Raw genomic sequence first — 18,488 nt, forward strand, 5'->3', positions numbered from 1 at the left:
GGGACCCCCGGGGGCTCCCCAAATCCCCAGGGACCCCCCCAGACCCCTCAGGACCCCCCCAGACCCAACCAGTGCCCCCAGTACTGACTGGAAAATTTCCCAGCATCCCCAAGAGCGACTTGGGGCAGCTCCCAGTCCCTCCCAGTCTCTCCCAGTGCTCCCAGTCCTGACCTGGACCCCCCCCAGTGCCCCCCCAGGGACCCCCCAGACCCCTCAGGGACCCCCCAGTCCCTCCCAGTGCCCCCAGTCCTGACCTGGACGATCCCCCAGACCCGCCCCAGTCCCTCCCAGTTCCCCCAGTCCGGACCTGGACGGTTCCCCAGACCCCCCAGACCCCCCCCCAGTGCCCCCCAGTCCCTCCCAGTGCTCCCAGTCCTGACCTGGACCCCCCCAGTGCCTCCCAGTCCCTCCCAGTACCCCCCAGTGCCCCCAGTCCTGACATGGATGCTTCCCCAGTGTCCCCCAGTGCCTCCCAGTGCCCCCAGTACTGACCAGAAAATCTCCCAGCACCCCCAAGAGCAACTTGGGGCAGCTCCCAGTTCCCTCCCAGTTCCCCCAGTCCCTCCCTGGACAGTTTCCCAGTGCCCCCAGTCCTGATCTGAACGATTCCCCAGTTGCCCCCAGACCTGGACAGTTCCCCAGTGCCTCCCAGTGTCCCCCAATCCCTCCCAGTCCCCCCCAGTCCCTCCCAGTCCCCCCCAGTCCCTCCCAGTCCCCTCCCAGTCCCATCCCAGTCCCTCCCAGTCCCCTCCCAGTCCCTCCCAGTCCCATCCCAGTCCCCCCCAGTCCCCCCCAGTCCCTCCCAGACCCCTCCCAGTCCCTCCCAGTCCATCCCAGTCCCTCCCAATCCCCTCCCAGTCCCTCCCAGTCCCTCCCAGTCTCTCCCAGTCCCTCCCAGTCCCTCCCAGTCCCATCCCAGTCCCTCCCAGTCCCTCCCAGCCCCTCCCAGTCCCATCCCAGTCCCTCCCAGTCCCTCCCAGTCCCTCCCAGTCCCCTCCCAGTCCCCCCCAGTCCCTCCCAGTCCCTCCCAGTGCCCCCCAATCCCCCCCCAGTCCCTCCCAGTCCCATCCCAGTCCCCTCCCAGTCCCTCCCAGTCCCTCCCAATCCCCTCCCAGTGCCTCCCAGTCCCTCCCAGTCCCTCCCAGTCCCCTCCCAGTCCCATCCCAGTCCCTCCCAGTTCCCTCCCAGTCCCTCCCAGTTCCCCACCGGGTCTCCAGTTCATTGTAGTAGACGCCGTCGCCCTCGCGGAAGATGAAGAAATAATTCTCCTCGTAGCCTTTGCTCGCCTTGTTCTTCACGTTCCAGTTGTACTCGCGGGCGATCTTGTAATCGTACCTGGGGGGGGTCCCGGGGGGCTCGGGGAGGGCCGGGGGACCCCCAAAATCCGCCCCAAAATCCCGAATTTCTGACCCAAAATCCCCCCCAAAATCCCGGATTTCTGCCCCAAAAAATCCCCCCGAAAATTCCGAATTTCTGCCCCAAATCCTCCCCAAAATTCCGGATTTCTGACCCAAAAACTCCCCCAAAATTCCCGGATTTCTGCTCCGAATCCTCCCCAAAATCCCGGATTTCTGCCCCAGAAAATCCCGGATTTCTGCCCCAAAAACTTCTCCCCAAAATCCCAAATTTCTGCCCCAAAATCCGCCCCAAAATCCCGGATTTCTGCCCCAAATCCTCCCCAAATCCCAAATTTCCGCCCCAAAAACTCCTCCCAAAATCCCGGATTTCTGCCCCAAAAACTCCCCCCAAAATCTCGGATTTCTGTCCCAAAACCTCACAGAGCTCCGGGAGCGTCGGGTTTGGGACCCCAGAACGGCCCCAGACGGGAACCCCCAGACCCAAAACCCCCCCAGGGCCCCAAAAACCCCCCCAGGGCCCCAAAAGCCCCCCCAGAGCCCCCAGGACCCCCCAAACTCCCCCCCAGGATTCCCCGGATTTCTTCGTTTCCCAGGGAAATCCCAGGGTCCCAGTAAAATCCTAAATTTCTCCGTTAGTTTTAGGATTTTCCTGGGACTGCCTCAGATTTCGGGGTCCCCCCCAGGTTTGAGTTCCCCTCCTTTTTTGGGGTCCCTCCCAGTTTTTGGGTTCTCCCCCAATTTTTGGGATCTCCCCCCGTTTTTGGGGTTCCCCCAAATTTTGGGGTCTCCCCCCCCATTTTTTGGTCTCCCCCCATTTTTGGGTTCTCCTCCAATTTTGGGTTCTCCCCAATTTTTGGGGTCCCCCCTGGTTTTGAGTTCCTCCCCAGATTTGGGATCCCCCCCAATTTTTGGGATCCCCCCTAGATTTTGGGGTCTCCCCCGTTTTTGGGGTTCCCCTCAGATTTGAGGTCCCTCCCAGATTTGGGATCTCCCCCAGTTTTTTGGGATTCCCTCCCAGTTTTTGAGGTTCCTCCCATTTTTGTGTCCCCTCCAGTTTTTGGGGTTCTCCCCCAATTTTTGAGTTTCCCCCTCAGTTTTTTGGGGTCCCCTCCCCGTTTTTGGGTTCTCCCCCATTTTTGGGCTCCCCCCCCCCACCCAGTTTTGGGCTCCTCCCGTTTTTGGGATCTCCCCATTTTTTGGGGTCTCCCCCAGATTTTGAGTTCCCCCTGGATTTTGGGGTTCTCCCCAGTTTTTGGGATCCCCCCCAGATTTAGGGTCCCTCTCAGATTTTGGGTTCCCCTCCCCGTTTTTTGGGTTCCTCCCCCAGATTTGGGGTTCCCCTCCAGGTTTTGAGTTCCCCCCAAATTTTGGGGTCTCCCCCATTTTTAGGGTTTCTCCCCAGTTTTTGGGTCCCCTCCTGTTTTTGGGTTCTCCCCAATTTTTGAGGTTCCCTCCCAGATTTTGAGTTCTCCCCCAAATTTTGGGGTCCCTCCCAGAATTTGAGGTCTCCCCAGTTTTGGGATCTCCCCCAGTTTTTTCGGGTTCCCCCAAATTTTGGGGTCTCCCCCCCCATTTTTTGGTCTCCCCCCATTTTTGGTTTCTCCTCCAATTTTGGGTCTCTCCCCAATTTTTGGGGTCCCCCCTGGTTTTGAGTTCCTCCCCAGATTTGGGGTTCCCCCCCCAGTTTTTGAGGTTCCTCCCCCATTTTTGTGTCCCCTCCAGTTTTTGGGGTTCTCCACCAATTTTTGAGTTTCCCCCTCAGTTTTTTGGGGTCCCCTCCCCGTTTTTGGTGTCCCCCTCCCCATTTTTGGGACCCCCCCCAGATTTTATGGTCCCCCTCTAGATTTTGGGGTCTTCCCCAGATTTTGAATTCCCCCCCAAATTTTGGAGTTCCTCCCCCAGATTTTGGGCTCTCCCCAATTTTTGGGATCCCCTCTAGATTTTGGGGTTTCCCCCCTCAGATTTGTGGGATCCCCTCCCCCATTTTTGGGCTTCCCCCCCCCATTTTTGGGCTCCTCCCGTTTTTGGGATCTCCCCATTTTTTGGGGTCTCCCCCAGATTTTGAGTTCCCCCCCAATTTTTGGGGTCCCCTCCAGGTTTGGGATCTTCCCCAGATTTTGAATTCCCCCCCCAAATTTTGGAGTTCCTCCCCCAGATTTTGGGATCCCCCCAATTTTTGGGATCCCCCCTAGATTTTGGGGTTTCCCCCCTCAGTTTTTTGGGGTCCCCTCCCCGTTTTTGGGGTTCTCCCCATTTTTGGGGTCCTCCCCAGGTTTCCAGGGTCCCTTCCAGGTTTGGGATTTCCCCCCGTTTTTTGGGATTCCCCCCCTGGTTTTGAGTTCCCCCCCAGTTTTTGGGATCCCCCCAATTTTTCGGATCCCCCCAGATTTTGGATTCCCCAAGATTTTGGGGTCCACCCCCAGGTTTGAGGTTCTCTCTGGTTTTGGGGTTCTCCCCCAATTTTTGAGTTTCCCCCCGTTTTTTGGGGTGTCCCCCCCCATTTTTTGGTGTCCCCTCCCCATTTTTTGGGTTCCCCCAGCAGGTTTTTGGGGTCCCCTCCCCATTTTTTGGGGTCCCCTCCCCAATTTTTGGGATCCCCTCCCCGTTTTTGGGGTGTCCCTCCCCCATTTTTGGGGTCCCCTCCCCGTTTTTGGGGTCCCTCACACGTCCTCGGGGGCGTAGTCCACGTCCTCCTCCTGGTCCCGTTTCCTTTTCCTCAGCGTCTCCTCCACGGGCAGGAAATACGCCACAAACTGGTTCCCCTCCTCGTCCATCATCCCCCTAAACGGTGTTTGGGGTGGGTTTGGGGTTTTTGGGGATTTTTTGGGTTTTTTTGGGGTTTTTTTGGGGCTCTTTTGGGGTTTTTTTGGGGGTTTTTTTGGTTTTTTTGAGGGGTTTTTGGTTTTTTTTGGGGTTTTTTTGGGGGTTTTTTGGGGTTTTTTTTGGGGTTCAGGGTTGGGATTTTTGGGGTTTTTTTGGGGGGTTTGGGGGTTTTTGGGGTTTTTTTGGGGGGGTTTGGGGGTTTTTTTTGGGTTTTTTGGGGGTTTTTTTGGGTTTATTCGAGGAGTTTTTGGGGGTTTTTGGGTTTTTTTTGGGAGTGTTTTGGGGGTGTTTTGGGGATTTTTTGGGGTTTTTTTTTGGTTTTTTTGGTTTTTTGGGGTTTTTTTTTGGGTTTATTCGAGGGGTTTTTGGGGTTTTTTTTGGGTTTTTTTGGGAGGTTTTTGGGGTGGTTTTTTTTGTTTTTTTTGTTTTTTCAAGGGGTTTTTGGGGCTTTTTTTGGGTTTTTTCAAGGAGTTTTTGGGGTTTTTTGGGGGGTTTTTCAGGGGTTTTTGTGGTTTTTTTTGGGGGGGAGGGTTGAGGATTTTTGGGGTTTTTTGGGTTTTTTTTTGGTTTTTTTGGGGTGTTTTGGTTTTTTGAGGTTTTTTTGGGGGGGTTGGGGGTTTTTTGAGGGTTTTTTGGGGTTTTTTGGTTTTTTGGGGTATTTTTTTGGGTTTTTTTTGGGTTTTTTTGGGGGGATTTTTTGGGGGTTTTTGGATTTTTTTTGTTTTTTTGTAGGGGTTTTGGGGGTTTTTTTGGGGTTTTTTTGGGTGGTTTTGGGGGTTTTTTGAGGTTTTTTTGGGGGGTTTTTTTGGAGATTTTTGGGGTTTTTAGGGGGGTTTTTTGGCGGTTTTTTTTGGGGTTTTTTGGGGGGTTTTGGGGGATTTTTTGGTTTTTTTTTGGGGAGTGTTTTTGGGGTTTTTTTGAGGGTTTTTTGGGGGTTTTTCGAGGGGTTTTTTGGGGGGTTTTTTTGGGTTTTGTTGGGTTGGTTTTTGGGTTTTTTGGGGGGGATTTTTTGGGGTTTTTTTGGAGTTTTTTTGGGGGATTTTTTTGGGTTTTTTTGGGGATTTTTTGGGGATTTTTTGGGGGATTTTTGGGGAGGTTTTTGGGGAGGGTTTTGGGGAGGTTTTTTGGGGTGTTTTTTTTGTTTTTTTCAAGGTGTTTTTGGGGGTTTGGGGTTTTTTGGGGTTTTTTTGGGGTTTTTTTGTGGTTTTTTTGTTTTTTGGGGGGGTTTTTTTGTTTTTTCGGGGATTTTTTGGGGTTTTTTTTTGGTGTTTTTGGTGTTTTTGGGGGCCCAGACCTGATCATGGCCTGGGACATCATCTCCAGCGCCGCCAACCCCGAGGTGTCCTTGGGAGCCGGGTCCGAGTCAAAGATCACCTGGGCACAGGGGTTGATCCACATCTGGGAAAAAGAGATAAAAAATGGTGAAAAAGAGAGAAAAAATGGTGAAAAATGGGAAAAAAATCCCCTGGGCACAGGGGTTGATCCACATCTGGGGAAAAACACAGAGAAAATGGTGAAAAATGGTAAAAATGGAGAGAAAAAATGGAGAGAAATCACCTGGGCACAGGGGTTGATCCACATCTGGGGGGAAAAGAGATAAAAAATGGGCAAAAATAGAGAAAAAATGGTGAAAAATGGGACAGAAATCACCTGGGCACAGGGGTTGATCCACATCTGGGGAAAAAATGGGGAAAAATGGGAAAAAAATCAGCTGGGCACAGGGGTTGATCCACATCTGGGGGAAAAGAGATAAAAAATGGGCAAAAATAGAGAAAAAATGGTGAAAAATGGGACAGAAATCACCTGGGCACAGGGGTTGATCCACATCTGGGGCAAAAAATGGGGAAAAAATGGGGAAAAATGGTGAAAAAGAGACAGAAAAATGGAGAGAAATCGCCTGGGCACAGGGGTTGATCCACATCTGGGGAAAAACAGAGAGAAAATGGGCAAAAAAAGATAAAAAATGGTGAAAAATGGGACAGAAATCAGCTGGGCACAGGGGTTGATCCACATCTGGGGGGGAGAAATGGGGAAAAAATGGGCAAAAAAGATAAAAAATGGTGAAAAATGGGCAAAAATGGAGAGAAAAAATGGGGAAATGGGAGAGAAATCCCCTGGGCACAGGGGTTGATCCACATCTGGGGAAAACAAAGAGAAAATGGGCAAAAATGGTGAAAATGGGAGACAAAATGGGAAAAAAAGCACCTGGGCACAGGGGTTGATCCACATCTGGGGAAAAAATGGGGAAAAAGGAGAAAAAATGGTGAAAAATTGACAGAAAAAATGGGGAAATGGGAGAGAAATCGCCTGGGCACAGGGGTTGATCCACATCTGGGGGGGAAAAATGGTGAAAAATGGAGAGAAAAAATGGTGAAAAAGAGAGAAAAAGGGGAAAAAGAGAAAAAAATGGGGAAATGGGAAAGAAAAATGGAGAAAGAGAAAGGAAAATGGGCAAATGGAAAAAGAAAATGGGGAAAGAGGAGAGAAAAACGTGGAAAGAGAAGGGGGAAATGGGGAAATAGAGAGAAAAAATTGGAGAAACGGGAGACAAAAAAGGGGAAATGGAGAAAGATAAAATGAGAAAATAGAGAAATGGGGAAATGGAGAGAAAAATGGGAAAAAGAGAAAAAAATGGGGAAATGGGAAAGAGAAATGGAGAAAGAGAAAGGAAAATGGGCAAATGGAAAAAGAAAATGGGGAAAGAGGAAAGAAAAACGTGGAAAGAGGAGGGGAAAATGGGGAAATGGGAGACAAAAAATGGAGAAATGAAAGACAAAAAGGGGAAATGGAGAAAGATAAAATGAGAAAATACAGAAATGGGGAAATGGAGAGAAAAATGGGGAAAGGAGAGAAAAATGGGGGAAAAAATGGGAAAAGTAGGGAAAGAAGAGGGGAAAATGGGAGGGGAAAATGGGGAAACGGAGAGAAAAAAAGGGAAAAATGGGGAAAGAAGAGAAAAAAAATGGAGAAATGGGGAAAAACAAGAAAAAAACGGGTTGGGGAGGGGGATCAGGAGCAGGGAGGCAATGGGAACAAATTGGGGGGTGGGAAATGGGGGGATTTGGGGGCAGAGGGGAGGGGAGGGGTCCCCAAACCTGGGGAGGGGTCCCCAAACCCAGGGAGGGGTCCCCAAACCCAGAGGGGTCCCCAAACCCACCTTGAAGTCGGGGAACACGGGCATCACCTCCAGGGGGGTCACCCGGGGCTTGCTGTAGTGCTGGGTGATCTGGGGGGGGACAGGGGGCTCAGGGACCCCCAGAAACCCCAAAATCCTGCCCTAAAACCCCCCAAAATCCTCTTCAAAATCCCCCCCAAAATCCCACCCAAAATCCTCCCCAAAATCCTCCTCAAAATCCTTCCAAAAATCCTTCCTAAAATCCTGCCCTAAAATCCCCCAAAATCCTCCCTAAAATCCCCCCCAAAATCCTCCCCAAAATCCTGCCCTAAAACCCCCCAAAATCCTCCCCCAAAATCCCCAAAATCCCCCAAAATCCTCCCCAAAATCCCCAAAATCCTCCCCAAAATCCCCCCCAAATCCTCCAAAATTCTCCCCAAAATGCCCCAAAATCACCCAAATTTGCCCCATAAGGAGCTGAGCCCCTCCCCAGAGATCCCCTGAGGTGACCCCCAGCCCCCCAAACAGGAGCCCAGACCCCCCAAATCCCCCCCAAAATCCCCCAAATCCCCCTGAAATCCCCCCGAAAATCCCCCCAAAATCCCCCCAAAATCCCCCAAAATCTCCCAAAATCCTGCCCTAAAATCCCTCAAAATTCCCCAAAATCCCCAAAATCCTCCCCAATCCCCCCCAAAATTCCCCCCAAACCCCCCAAAATCCCCCCCAGCCCCCCCCCAGCCCCTCCCCAGCCCCTCCCCAATCCCCCCAGCCCCTCCCCACCGCCTTCTGCGCGTCCTCGAAGGTTTTCTCGATGGCGCTGATCTGGCTGTCCCTGTCCTTGTAGATCTCTTCTTCTGTGAACTGTTGTTTTACTGACACCCCAATCCTGAAAAAGGGCAAAGTCACACCAAAACATCCCCAAAAAATACCCAAAACATCCCCAAAACATCCCCAAAAAAATACCCAAAAAATCCCCAAACCACCCCAAATCTCCTCCTCTGTGAACTGCTGCTTTACTGACACCCCAATCCTGGAAAGGGGCACGGGGTCACCCCAAAAACCACCCCAAAAATATCCCAAAAAAATCCCCAAACCACCCCAAATCTCCTCTTCTGTGAACTGCTGCTTCACTGACACCCCAATCCTGGAAAGGGGCAGGGGGTCACCCCAAAAAATACCCAAAAACACCCCAAAAACACCACAGGGTCACCCCAAAAAAATCCCCCAAAAAATCCCCAAACCACCCCAAATCTCTTCCTCTGTGAATTGCTGTTTTACTGACACCCCAATCCTGAAAAAGGGCAGGGGGTCACACCAAAAAATATCCAAAAACATCCCAAAAAATACCCAAAAAATCCCCAAACCACCCCAAATCTCCTCCTCTGTGAACTGCTGCTTTACTGACACCCCAATCCTGTAAAAGGGCACGGGGTCACACCAAAACATCCCCAAAAACATCCCAAAATATCCCCAAAAAATCCCAAAAAAATCCCAAAAAAATACCCAAAAAATCCCCAAACCACCCCAAATCTCCTCTTCTGTGAATTGCTGTTTTACTGACAGCCCAATCCTGACAGGGAACATGGGGTCACCCCAAAAAATATCCAAAAACATCCCAAAAAATCCCCAAACCACCCCAAATCTCCTCTTCTGTGAATTGCTGTTTTACTGACACCCCAATCCTGACAGGGGTGAAAGGGGGCAGGGGGTCACCTCAAACCAACCCAGAACCACCCCAAAAAATACCCAAAAAGTCCCCCAAAAATACCCAGACCACCCCAAATCTCTTCCTCTGTGAATTGCTGCTTCACTGACACCCCAATCCTGAAAGGGAGTCAGGGTCACCCCAAAAAATATCCAAAAACATCCCAAAAAATACCCAAAAAATCCCCAAACCACCCCAAATCTCCTCCTCTGTGAACTGCTGCTTTACTGACACTCCAATCCTGCAAAGGGGGCAGGGTCACCCCAAAAACCACCCCAAAAAATACCCAAACCTGCCCCAGATCTCCTCTTCTGTGAATTGTTGTTTTACTGACACCCCAATCCTGAAAAGGGGCACGGGGTCACCCCAAAAAACACCCCAAAAAATACCCAAAACATCCCCAAAAAAATACCCAAAAAATCCCCAAAACCACCCCAAATCTCCTCCTCTGTGAATTGCTGCTTCACTGACACCCCAGTCCTGACAGGGGGCCAGAGTCATCCCAGAACCAAAAACACCCCAAAAAATACCCAAAACCACCCCAGGGTCACCCAAAAAACACTCCCAAACCACCCCAAAATTTTCTGATACCCCGATTCTGCCAGGGGGCACGGGGTCACACCAAAAAATACCCCAAAATACCCAAAAACACCCCAAAAACCTCCCCAAAAACACTACCCAAAACCTCACAGGGTCACCCCAGAGACACTCCCAAAGTCACCCCAAAACCACTCCCCAAAACCACCCCAAAAACACTCCCTAAAACCTCCCCAAAACCCCCAACAAAATTACCCCAAACCACCCTCACAATTACATGGCAAAAATCCCCCTAAAAATCACCCCAAACCCCAAACCCCAATCCCAGTCCCCCCAGTTCTCCCAGTTCCCCCAGTCACTCACTTGACCTCGGGTTTCTCGTTGGACACCCCGTAGCGGTTGAACCCAGACCCCAATCCCAGTTCCCCCAGTCCCAGTTCAGTTCTCCCAGTCCCCCCAGTTTCCCCAATCCCAATCCCCAATCCCCAAACCCCAATCCCAGTTCCCCCAGTCTCCCCAGTTCCCCCCCTCACTCACTTGACCTCGGGTTTCTCGTTGGACACCCCGTAGCGGTTGAACCCCAATCCCAGACCCCAATCCCAGTTCCCCCAGTTCCAGTTCAGTTCCCCTAGTTCCAGTTCAGTTTCCCCAGTTCCCCCAATCCCAGTCCCCCCAAACCCCAATCCCAGTCCCCCCAGTCCCCCCAGTTCTCCCAGTTTCCCCAGTTTCCCTGACTCACTTGACCTCGGGTTTCTCGTTGGACACCCCGCAGCGGTTGAACCCCAATCCCAAACCCCAATCCCAGTTCTCCCAGTCCCCCCAGTTCTCCCAGTCCCCCCAGTTCCCCCAGTTTCCCCCCTCACTCACTTGACCTCGGGTTTCTCGTTGGACACCCCGTATCGGTTGAACCCGAACCCCAATCCCAGTTTCCCCAGTCCCCCCAGTTTCCCCAATCCCAGTTCCCCCAGTCCCCCCAGTTCCCCCAGTCACTCACTTGACCTCGGGTTTCTCGTTGGACACCCCGTAGCGGTTGAACCCAAACCCCAATCCCAGTCCCAATCCCAGTTCCCCCAATCCCCAATCCCAGTCCCCAATCCCCAAACCCCAATCCCAGTTTCCCCAGTCACCCCAGTTCCCCCAAACCCCAATCCCAGTTCTCCCAGTATCCCCAGTTTCCCCAGTCACTCACTTGACCTCGGGTTTCTCGTTGGACACCCCGCAGCGGTTGAACCCAAACCCCAATCCCAGTTCCCCCAATCCCATTTCCCCCAAACCCCAATCCCAGTCCCCCCAGTCCCCCAAACCCCAATCCCAGTTCCCCCAGTTTCCCCAGTTCCCCCAGTCACTCACTTGACCTCGGGTTTCTCGTTGGACACCCCGTATCGGTTGAACCCAGACCCCAATCCCAATCCCAGTTCCCCCAGTTCCCCAATCCCAGTATCCCCAGTTCTCCCAGTTCCCTTCCTGACTCACTTGACCTCGGGTTTCTCGTTGGACACCCCGTAGCGGTTGAACTCGGTGCTGATGTACTCGGTCTTGCGCATCCAGGGCACCACCTTGGCGTGCTGCTGCGACCTGGGGACCCCAAAAATGAGATGGAGGGATTGGGGGGACCCCAAAGGGGGTTTGGGGGGATCCCCAAAGCTGCTGGGACCTGGGGGGGATTGGGGACCCCAAAAAGGGGATTGGAGACCCCAAAAGGGGTTTGGGGGGACCCCAAAAGGGGGTTTGGGACCCCAAAGGGGATGGGGGAAACTCAGGGGGTTTGGGATCCCCAGAGCTGCTGGGACCTGGGGGACCCCAAAATGGGGATTGGGGAGATTGGGGACCCCAAAATGGGGCTGGGGGACCCCAAAATGGGGTTGGAGAGATCCCCAGAGCTGCTGGGACCTGGGGGGGATTGGGGAGGATTGGGGACCCCAAAATAGGGCTGGGGGATCCCCAAAGCTGCTGGGACCTGGGGGGGATTGGGGACCCCAAAAAAGGGGATTGGAGAGACCCCAAAGGGGGTTTGGGACCCCAGAATAGGGCTGGGGGGGATTGGGGACCCCAAAATTGGGGATTGGAGACCCCAAAAATGGGGCTGGGGGGATCCTCAGAGCTGCTGGGACCTGGGCACCCCAAAAATCGGGTTTGGGGGGATTGGGGGAGATTGGGGACCCTAAAACGGGGCTGGAGAGATCCCCAAAGCTGCTGTGACCTGGGGGACCCCAAAACGGGGATTGGGGGGATTGGGGACCCCAAAATGGGGCTGGCAGAACCCAAAAGGGAGCTGGGGGACCCCAAGATGGGCTGGGGTTTGTGGGACACCCTGGGGTGGGTTTGGGGCTCTGGGTGATTTTGGGGTTTTTGGTTCTGGGTGATTTTGGGGCTCTGGCTGATTTTGGGGTTTCCTCTGGATGATTTTTGGGGTTTTGGGCTCACTCTGGGAGATTTTGGGGCTCACTCTGGATGATTTTGGGGTTTTTGGTTCTGGGTGATTTTGAGGCTTCCTCTGGATGATTTTTGGGGCTCTGGGCTCTGGGTGATTTTGGGGCTGTGGCTGATTTTGGGGTTTTTGGTTCTAGATGATTTTAGGGTTCTGGATGATTTTGGGGTTTCCCCTGGATGATTTTTGGGGTTTTGGGCTCACTCTGGGAGATTTTGGGGTTCTGGGTCATTTTTGGGTTCTCTCTGGGTCATTTTTGGGGCTCACTCTGGATGATTTCAGGGTTTTAGGTTCTGGATGATTTTTGGGTTCTCTCTGGGTAGTTTTGGGGTTTTTGCTTCTGGCTGATTTTGGGGCTCTGGCTGATTTCTGGGGTTTTTGGTTATGGATGATTTTTGGGGTGTTTAGTTCTGGCTGATTTTGGGGCTCTGGGTGATTTTGGGTTTTTGGGGCTCCGGCTGATTTTGGGGTTCTGGCTGATTTTGGGTTTTTGGGGCCCTGGCTGATTTTTGGGGTTTTTAGTTCTGGATGATTTTGGGGCTCCGGGTGATTTTGAGCTCCCTCTGGGTGATTTTGGGGTTTTTGGTGATTTTGGGGTTTTTGGCTCTGGGTGATTTTCGGAGCTCTGGGTGATTTTGGGGCTCACTCTGGGTGGTTTTTGGTTCTGAGTGATTTTGGGGTTTTTAGTTCTGGGTGATTTTTGGGGCTCTGTGTGATTTTGGGGCTCACTCTGGGTGATTTTCGGGGTTTTTGGTTCTGGGTGATTTTTGGGGCTCACTCTAGATGATTTCGGAGATTTTGGTTCTGGATGATTTTTGGGTTCTCTCTGGGTGATTTCAGGGTTTTTGGTTCTGGATGATTTTTGGGTTCTGTCTGGATGATTTTGGGTCCCGTTTGGTTTCACCTCTTGGAGCTGGTGGGGGCCTGGATCTCCTCCTCCAGCAGCTTCTCGTCAGCGGGGTCCAGCAGCACTGGGGGGAGAGAGCGCAGAAATTGGGGTGAAAACACCAAAATTGGGGAAAAAACAACAAAATTGTGGGGAAAAACACCCAGAATTGGGGAGAGAACACCAAAATTGGGGAAAAAACACCGAAACTGGCATACAAACACCAAAATTGGGGCAAAACCACTGAAATTGGGTAATAAAACACCAAAATTGGGGAGAAAACAACAAAATTGGGGGGAAAAAACCACCAAAATTGGGGTGAAAAAACACCAAAAACTGGGGAAAAAACAACAAAATTGGGGAGAGAATACCCCAAATTGGGGAGAAAATACCCAAATTGGGGTGGAAACACCGAAATTGGGGACAAAAACACCAAAATTGGGGTGGAAACACCCAGAACTGGGGACATTCTCAGGTGATTTTGGGATGATTTTGGGGACAGTCCCAGGGTTATTTTGGGGTGATTCTGGGCATGTTCCCATGGTGATTTTGGGGTGGTTCCAGGCACATTCCCAGGTGATTTTGGGGTGATTTTTGGGACGTTCCCAGGTGGTTTAGGGCTCACCCCCGGGGTGATTTTGGGGCCATCCCCAGCCAGTTTCTGGGACATTCCCAGGGTTATTTTGGGGCCATTCCCCGGTGATTTTGGGGACAGTCCCCGGTGATTTTGGGGACAGTCCCAGGTGATTTTGGGGTGATTCTCGTGATGTTCCTGGGGTGATTCTGGACATGTTCACAGGTGATTTTGGGGTGATTTTGGGGCCATTCCCAGGCGGTTTAGGGCTCACCCCCGTAGTGATTTTGGGGACATCCCCAGCCAGTTTCAGGGACATTCCCAGGGTTATTTTGGGGCCATTCCCCGGTGATTTTGGGGCCATTCCCCGGTGATTTTGGGGACAATCCCAGGTGATTTTGGGGTGATTCTCGTGATGTTCCTGGGGTGATTCTGGACATGTTCACAGGTGATTTTGGGGTGATTTTGGGGACATCCCCAGGTGATTTTGGGGCCATTCCCAGGTGGTTTAGGGCTCACCCCCAGGGTGATTTTGGGGACATCCCCAGCCTGTTTCAGGGACAGTCCCAGGTGATTTTGGGGTCATTCCCAGGTGATTTTGGGGACAGTCCCAGGTGATTCTGGGGACGTTCCCAGGTGATTTCAGAGACATTCCCAGGCGGTTTCAGGGACAGTCCCCGGTGATTTCAGGCTCACAACCGGGGTCAATCCTGTGTCGGGGCTTGGGGACACTCCCAGGTGATTCTGGGGATGTTCCCCAGGTTATTTTGGGGTGATTTTGGGGTGGTTTCAGGGCCATTCCCAGCTGGTTTTGCACTCGCCCCCGGGGTCAATCCGGTACGTGTCGGGGTTTGGGGACATTCCCAGGTGATTTTGGGGACAGTGCCATGGTGATTTTGGGGTGATTTTGGGGACAGTCCTGGGCTGATTTTGGGGATGTTCCCCGGGTGATTTTGGGGCCATCCCCAGGCGGTTTTGGGCTCACCCCTGGGGTTATTTTAGGGACATTCCCAGGTGATTCCAGCTCACCCCCGGGGTCAATCCTGTACGTGTCCGGGTTGATGAGGTCAGTCAGAGTTTGGGGTCAGACCCAGGATTATTTTGGGGTTATTTTGGGATGATTTTGGGGTGATTTTGAGGTTATTTTGGGTGATTTTAGCTCACCCCCAGGGTCAATCCTGTACGTGTCGGAGTTGATGAGGTCACTCAGGGTTTGGGGTCAGTCCCTGGGTCATTTTGGGATTATTTTGGGGTGATTTTGGGTGATTCCAGCTCACCCCCAGGGTCAATCCTGTACGTATCCGGGTTGATGAGGTCACTCAGGGTTTGGGGTCAGTCCCAGGGTTATTTTGGGATTATTTTGGGGTTATTTTGGGGCAGTTTGGGCTCACCCCCGGGGTCAATCCTGTACGTGTCGGGGTTGATGAGGTCAGTCAGGGCTTTGTGGATGTTCCCAGGATTATTTTGGGATTATTTTGAGGTTATTTTGGGGTGATTTTAGCTCACCCCCGGGGTCAATCCTGTACGTGTCCGGGTTGATGAGGTCAGTCAGGGTTTGGAGACAATCCCAGGATTATTTTGGGATTATTTTGGGATTATTTTGAGGTGATTTTGGGGTGAATTTGGGTGATTTTAGCTCACCCCCAGGGTCAATCCTGTACGTGTCGGGGTTGATGAGGTCACTCAGAGTTTGGGGTCAGACCCAGGATTATTTTTGGGTTATTTTGGGTGATTTCAGCTCACCCCCAGGGTCGATCCTGTACGTGTCCGGGTTGATGAGGTCACTCAGGGCTTTGTGGATGTTCCCAGGTGATTTTGGGGTGATTTTGGGGACAGTCCCGTGGTGATTTTAAGGTGATTTTGGGGCCATCCTCAGGTGATTTTCGGGGACATTCTCAGATGATTTTGGGGTGATTTTGGGAATGTTCCCTGGATTATTCTGGGATGATTTTAGAGACGTTCCCAGGGTGATTTTGGGGTTATTTTGGGTGATTTTAGCTCACCCCCAGGGTCAATCCTGTACGTGTCGGGGTTGATGAGATCAGTCAGGATTTGGGGATGTTCCCAGGTGATTTTGGGGTGATTTTGGGGACAGTCCCGTGGTGATTTTAAGGTGATTTTGGGGCCATCCCCAGGTGATTTTCGGGGACATTCTCAGATGATTTTGGGGTGATTTTGGGAATATTCCCTGGGTTATTTTGGGGTGATTTTAGAGACGTTCCCAGGGTGATTTTGAGGTGATTTTGGGTGATTTTAGCTCACCCCCAGGGTCAATCCTGTACGTGTCCGGGTTGATGAGGTCAGTCAGGGCTTGGGGTCAGTCCCAAAATTATTGTGGGGTTATTTTGGGATGATTTTGGGGTGATTTTGGGGTTATTTTGGATGATTTTAGCTCACCCCCAGGGTCAATCCTGTACGTGTCCGGGTTGATGAGGTCACTCAGGGTTTGGGGTCAGTCCCAGGATTATTTTGGGATTATTTTGAGGTGATTTTGGGGTTATTTTGGGGTTATTTTGGGGTTATTTTGGGATGATTTTGGGGTGATTTTGGGGATATTTTGGGTGATTTTAGCTCACCCCCAGGGTCAATCCTGTACGTGTCCGGGTTAATGAGGTCAGTCAGGGTTTGGGGTCAGTCCCTGGATTATTTTGGGGTTATTTTAGGGACATTTCTAGGTGGTTTGGGCTCACCCCCGGGGTCGATCCTGTACGTGTCGGGGTTGATGAGGTCAGTCAGGGTTTGGGGTCAGTCCCAGGATTATTTTGGGATTATTTTGGGATTATTTTGAGGTGATTTTGGGGCAGTTTGGGCTCACCCCCAGGGTCAATCCTGTAAGTATCCGGGTTGATCAGGTCGATGGTCACCCCCAGGTCCGGCTCGGTCAGCAGGTCGTGCTTGTGCTGCTTCTCCAGGGACGTGGCTTTGTACTGGACAAACCTGGGGGGGCGAAATCAGCAACAGAGACAGCCAAAAAACAACACAAAAACTGACCCAAAAACTACCCTGAAATCAGCCCCAAAATCAGACAGAGACAGCCAAAAAACAACACAAAACTGACCCAAAAACTACCCCAGAAACATCCCAGAAACAGCCCCAAAAACTGCCCCAGAAACTGACCCAAAATCAAACACAGAGACACCCCAGAGACACCCCAAAATCACCCCAAAACCAGTCCAAAAACTGCCCCAAAATCAGCCCCAAAAACACCAAAAACCACCCCAAAACCAACCCAAAATCAGCTCCAAAAACACCCCAAAAAACGCCCCAAAAACCATCCTAAAACCACTTCGAAATCAGACCCAGAAACATCCCTAAAACCGCCCCAAAACCACCCCAAAATCATCCCGAAATCAGACCCAAACACACCCCATAATCATCCCAAAAACCACCCCAAAATCAGTCCCAGAGACACCCAGAAACCACCCCAAAACCACCCCGAAATCAGCTCCAGAAACAGCCCAAAACCACCCCGAAATCAGCCCCAAAACCACCCCAAAAACCGCCCCAAAATCAGTCCCAAATCCACCCCAAAATCAGCCCAAAAACCGCCCCAAAACCAAAGGGATCATCCCAAAAAACACCCCGAAATCAGCCCCAAAACCACCCCAAAAACACCCTAAAATCAGCCCCAAAGACACCCCGAAATCAGCTCCAAAACCACCTCAAAACTGCCCCAAACCCACCTCGATATCAGCCCCAAATTCCCCGGGATCAGCCCTAAGATCAGCCCCAAAAACCACCCCACAAACACCCCAAAACCCGCCCCAAAACCACCCCAAAAATACCCTAAAATCCGCCCTAAAGACACCCCGAAATCAGCCCCAAATTCCCCGGGATCAGCCCTAAAATCAACCCCAAAATCAACCCCAAAAACACCGGGATCATCCCAAAAACCACCCCAAAACCACCCTGAAATCAGCCCAGAAACACCCAAAAACACCCCAAAAACCGCCCCAGAATCAGCCCCAGACCCCCCCAGACCCCCGAAATCAACCCCAAAAACACCCCAGACCCCCCCGGACCCCCCAGACCCCCCCGGACCTGCTCTGGTCGAAGGGGTACGTGATGAACTTGGGGTCGAAGGGGATGTCCGGGAGGCTGTTGCAGAACTTGACCCGGCAAACGATCCCGGACCTGCGGGGGGGCGGCTCAGGGGTCCCGGGCCGGGGGTCCCGAACCCCGCGGGGCCCCAAAATCGGGGCTGGGAACCCCAAATTTCCCCCCAAAATCGGGGCAGGGACCCCCAAAATCGGGACAGGGACCCGCAAAATCGGGGCTGGGACCCCCAAAATCGGGGCTGGGACCCAAAAATGGGGGCTGGGACCCCCAAAATCGGGGCAGGGACCCCAAAATCGGGACAGGGAACCCCAAAATCGGGACAGGGAACCCCAAAATCGGGACAGGGACCCCCCAAAATCGGGGCTGGAACCCCCAAAATCTGGGCTGGGACCCCAAAATGGGGGCTGGGACACCCAAAATCGGAGCTGGGACGCCCAAAATCGGGACAGGGACCCCCAAAATGGGGGCTGGGACCCCCAAAATCGGGACAGGGACCCCAAAATCGGGGCTGGGACGCCCAAAATCGGGGCAGGGACCCCCAAAATCGGGGCTGGGACCCCCAAAATCGGGGCTGGGACCCCCAAATTCCCCCCCAAAATCCCCCCCAAATCCCCCCCACTCACCTCTCGGGGAGGGTCCGGTGCGAGCTCGGCCTGAGGGGAGGGGGGGCTCGTCATGACGTCACCGGGGACCCCCAAAACGCCCCCGTGACGTCACCGGGGACCCCCAAAACGCCCCCGTGACGTCACGGAAAACGCCGTTATTGGCCCCCCACCGCGTTCGTGACGTCACGGGGGAACCCCCACCCACCCCCCGCCCCCGCGGGTGCCCCCCCCGGCTCTGCGTGACGCGTGCTGACGTCACGGGCGTGACGTCACGGCCGTTACCGGTGTCCCGGCTCATCGCGCTGCGCCTGCGTCTGGATGGTGGGCGCCATGTCTGCCGGCGGCTGCGCGCATGCGCGGCGCCTCGCGATTGCGTCACTTCCGCTGCGCGCCGGAAG

At 52.7% G+C, this 18,488-nt stretch overlaps 2 protein-coding genes across 2 annotated transcripts in view; one reads left to right on the forward strand and one right to left on the reverse strand.

Annotated features, from left to right (window-relative positions):
* Nucleotides 1-491, forward strand: part of LOC117011367 (protein Smaug homolog 2-like) — a 19,169-nt gene extending 18,678 nt beyond the window's left edge. The window contains 1 exon segment of the mRNA XM_033086726.2: nt 457-491. Within this exon segment, the coding sequence (XP_032942617.1) occupies nt 457-491 (35 nt within the window).
* A 696-nt stretch (nt 492-1,187) lies between these two features.
* PAF1 (PAF1 homolog, Paf1/RNA polymerase II complex component) lies at nt 1,188-18,477 on the reverse strand (the record flags this gene model as incomplete). Its single annotated transcript, XM_033086730.1, has 11 exons — nt 18,373-18,477; nt 18,109-18,138; nt 17,468-17,560; nt 16,242-16,363; nt 12,871-12,937; nt 11,012-11,113; nt 8,077-8,182; nt 7,339-7,407; nt 5,476-5,579; nt 4,023-4,139; nt 1,188-1,335 (listed from the first exon to the last, which is right to left on the reverse strand). Coding segments are annotated over exons 1-11 (1,008 nt in total), but the record flags the coding sequence as incomplete, so codon positions are not given.
* Between the last annotated feature and the right edge of the window lie 11 nt (nt 18,478-18,488).

The sequence above is a fragment of the Catharus ustulatus genome, unplaced genomic scaffold, assembly GCF_009819885.2.
Source record: "Catharus ustulatus isolate bCatUst1 unplaced genomic scaffold, bCatUst1.pri.v2 scaffold_121_arrow_ctg1, whole genome shotgun sequence".
Classification (NCBI taxonomy): domain Eukaryota; kingdom Metazoa; phylum Chordata; class Aves; order Passeriformes; family Turdidae; genus Catharus; species Catharus ustulatus.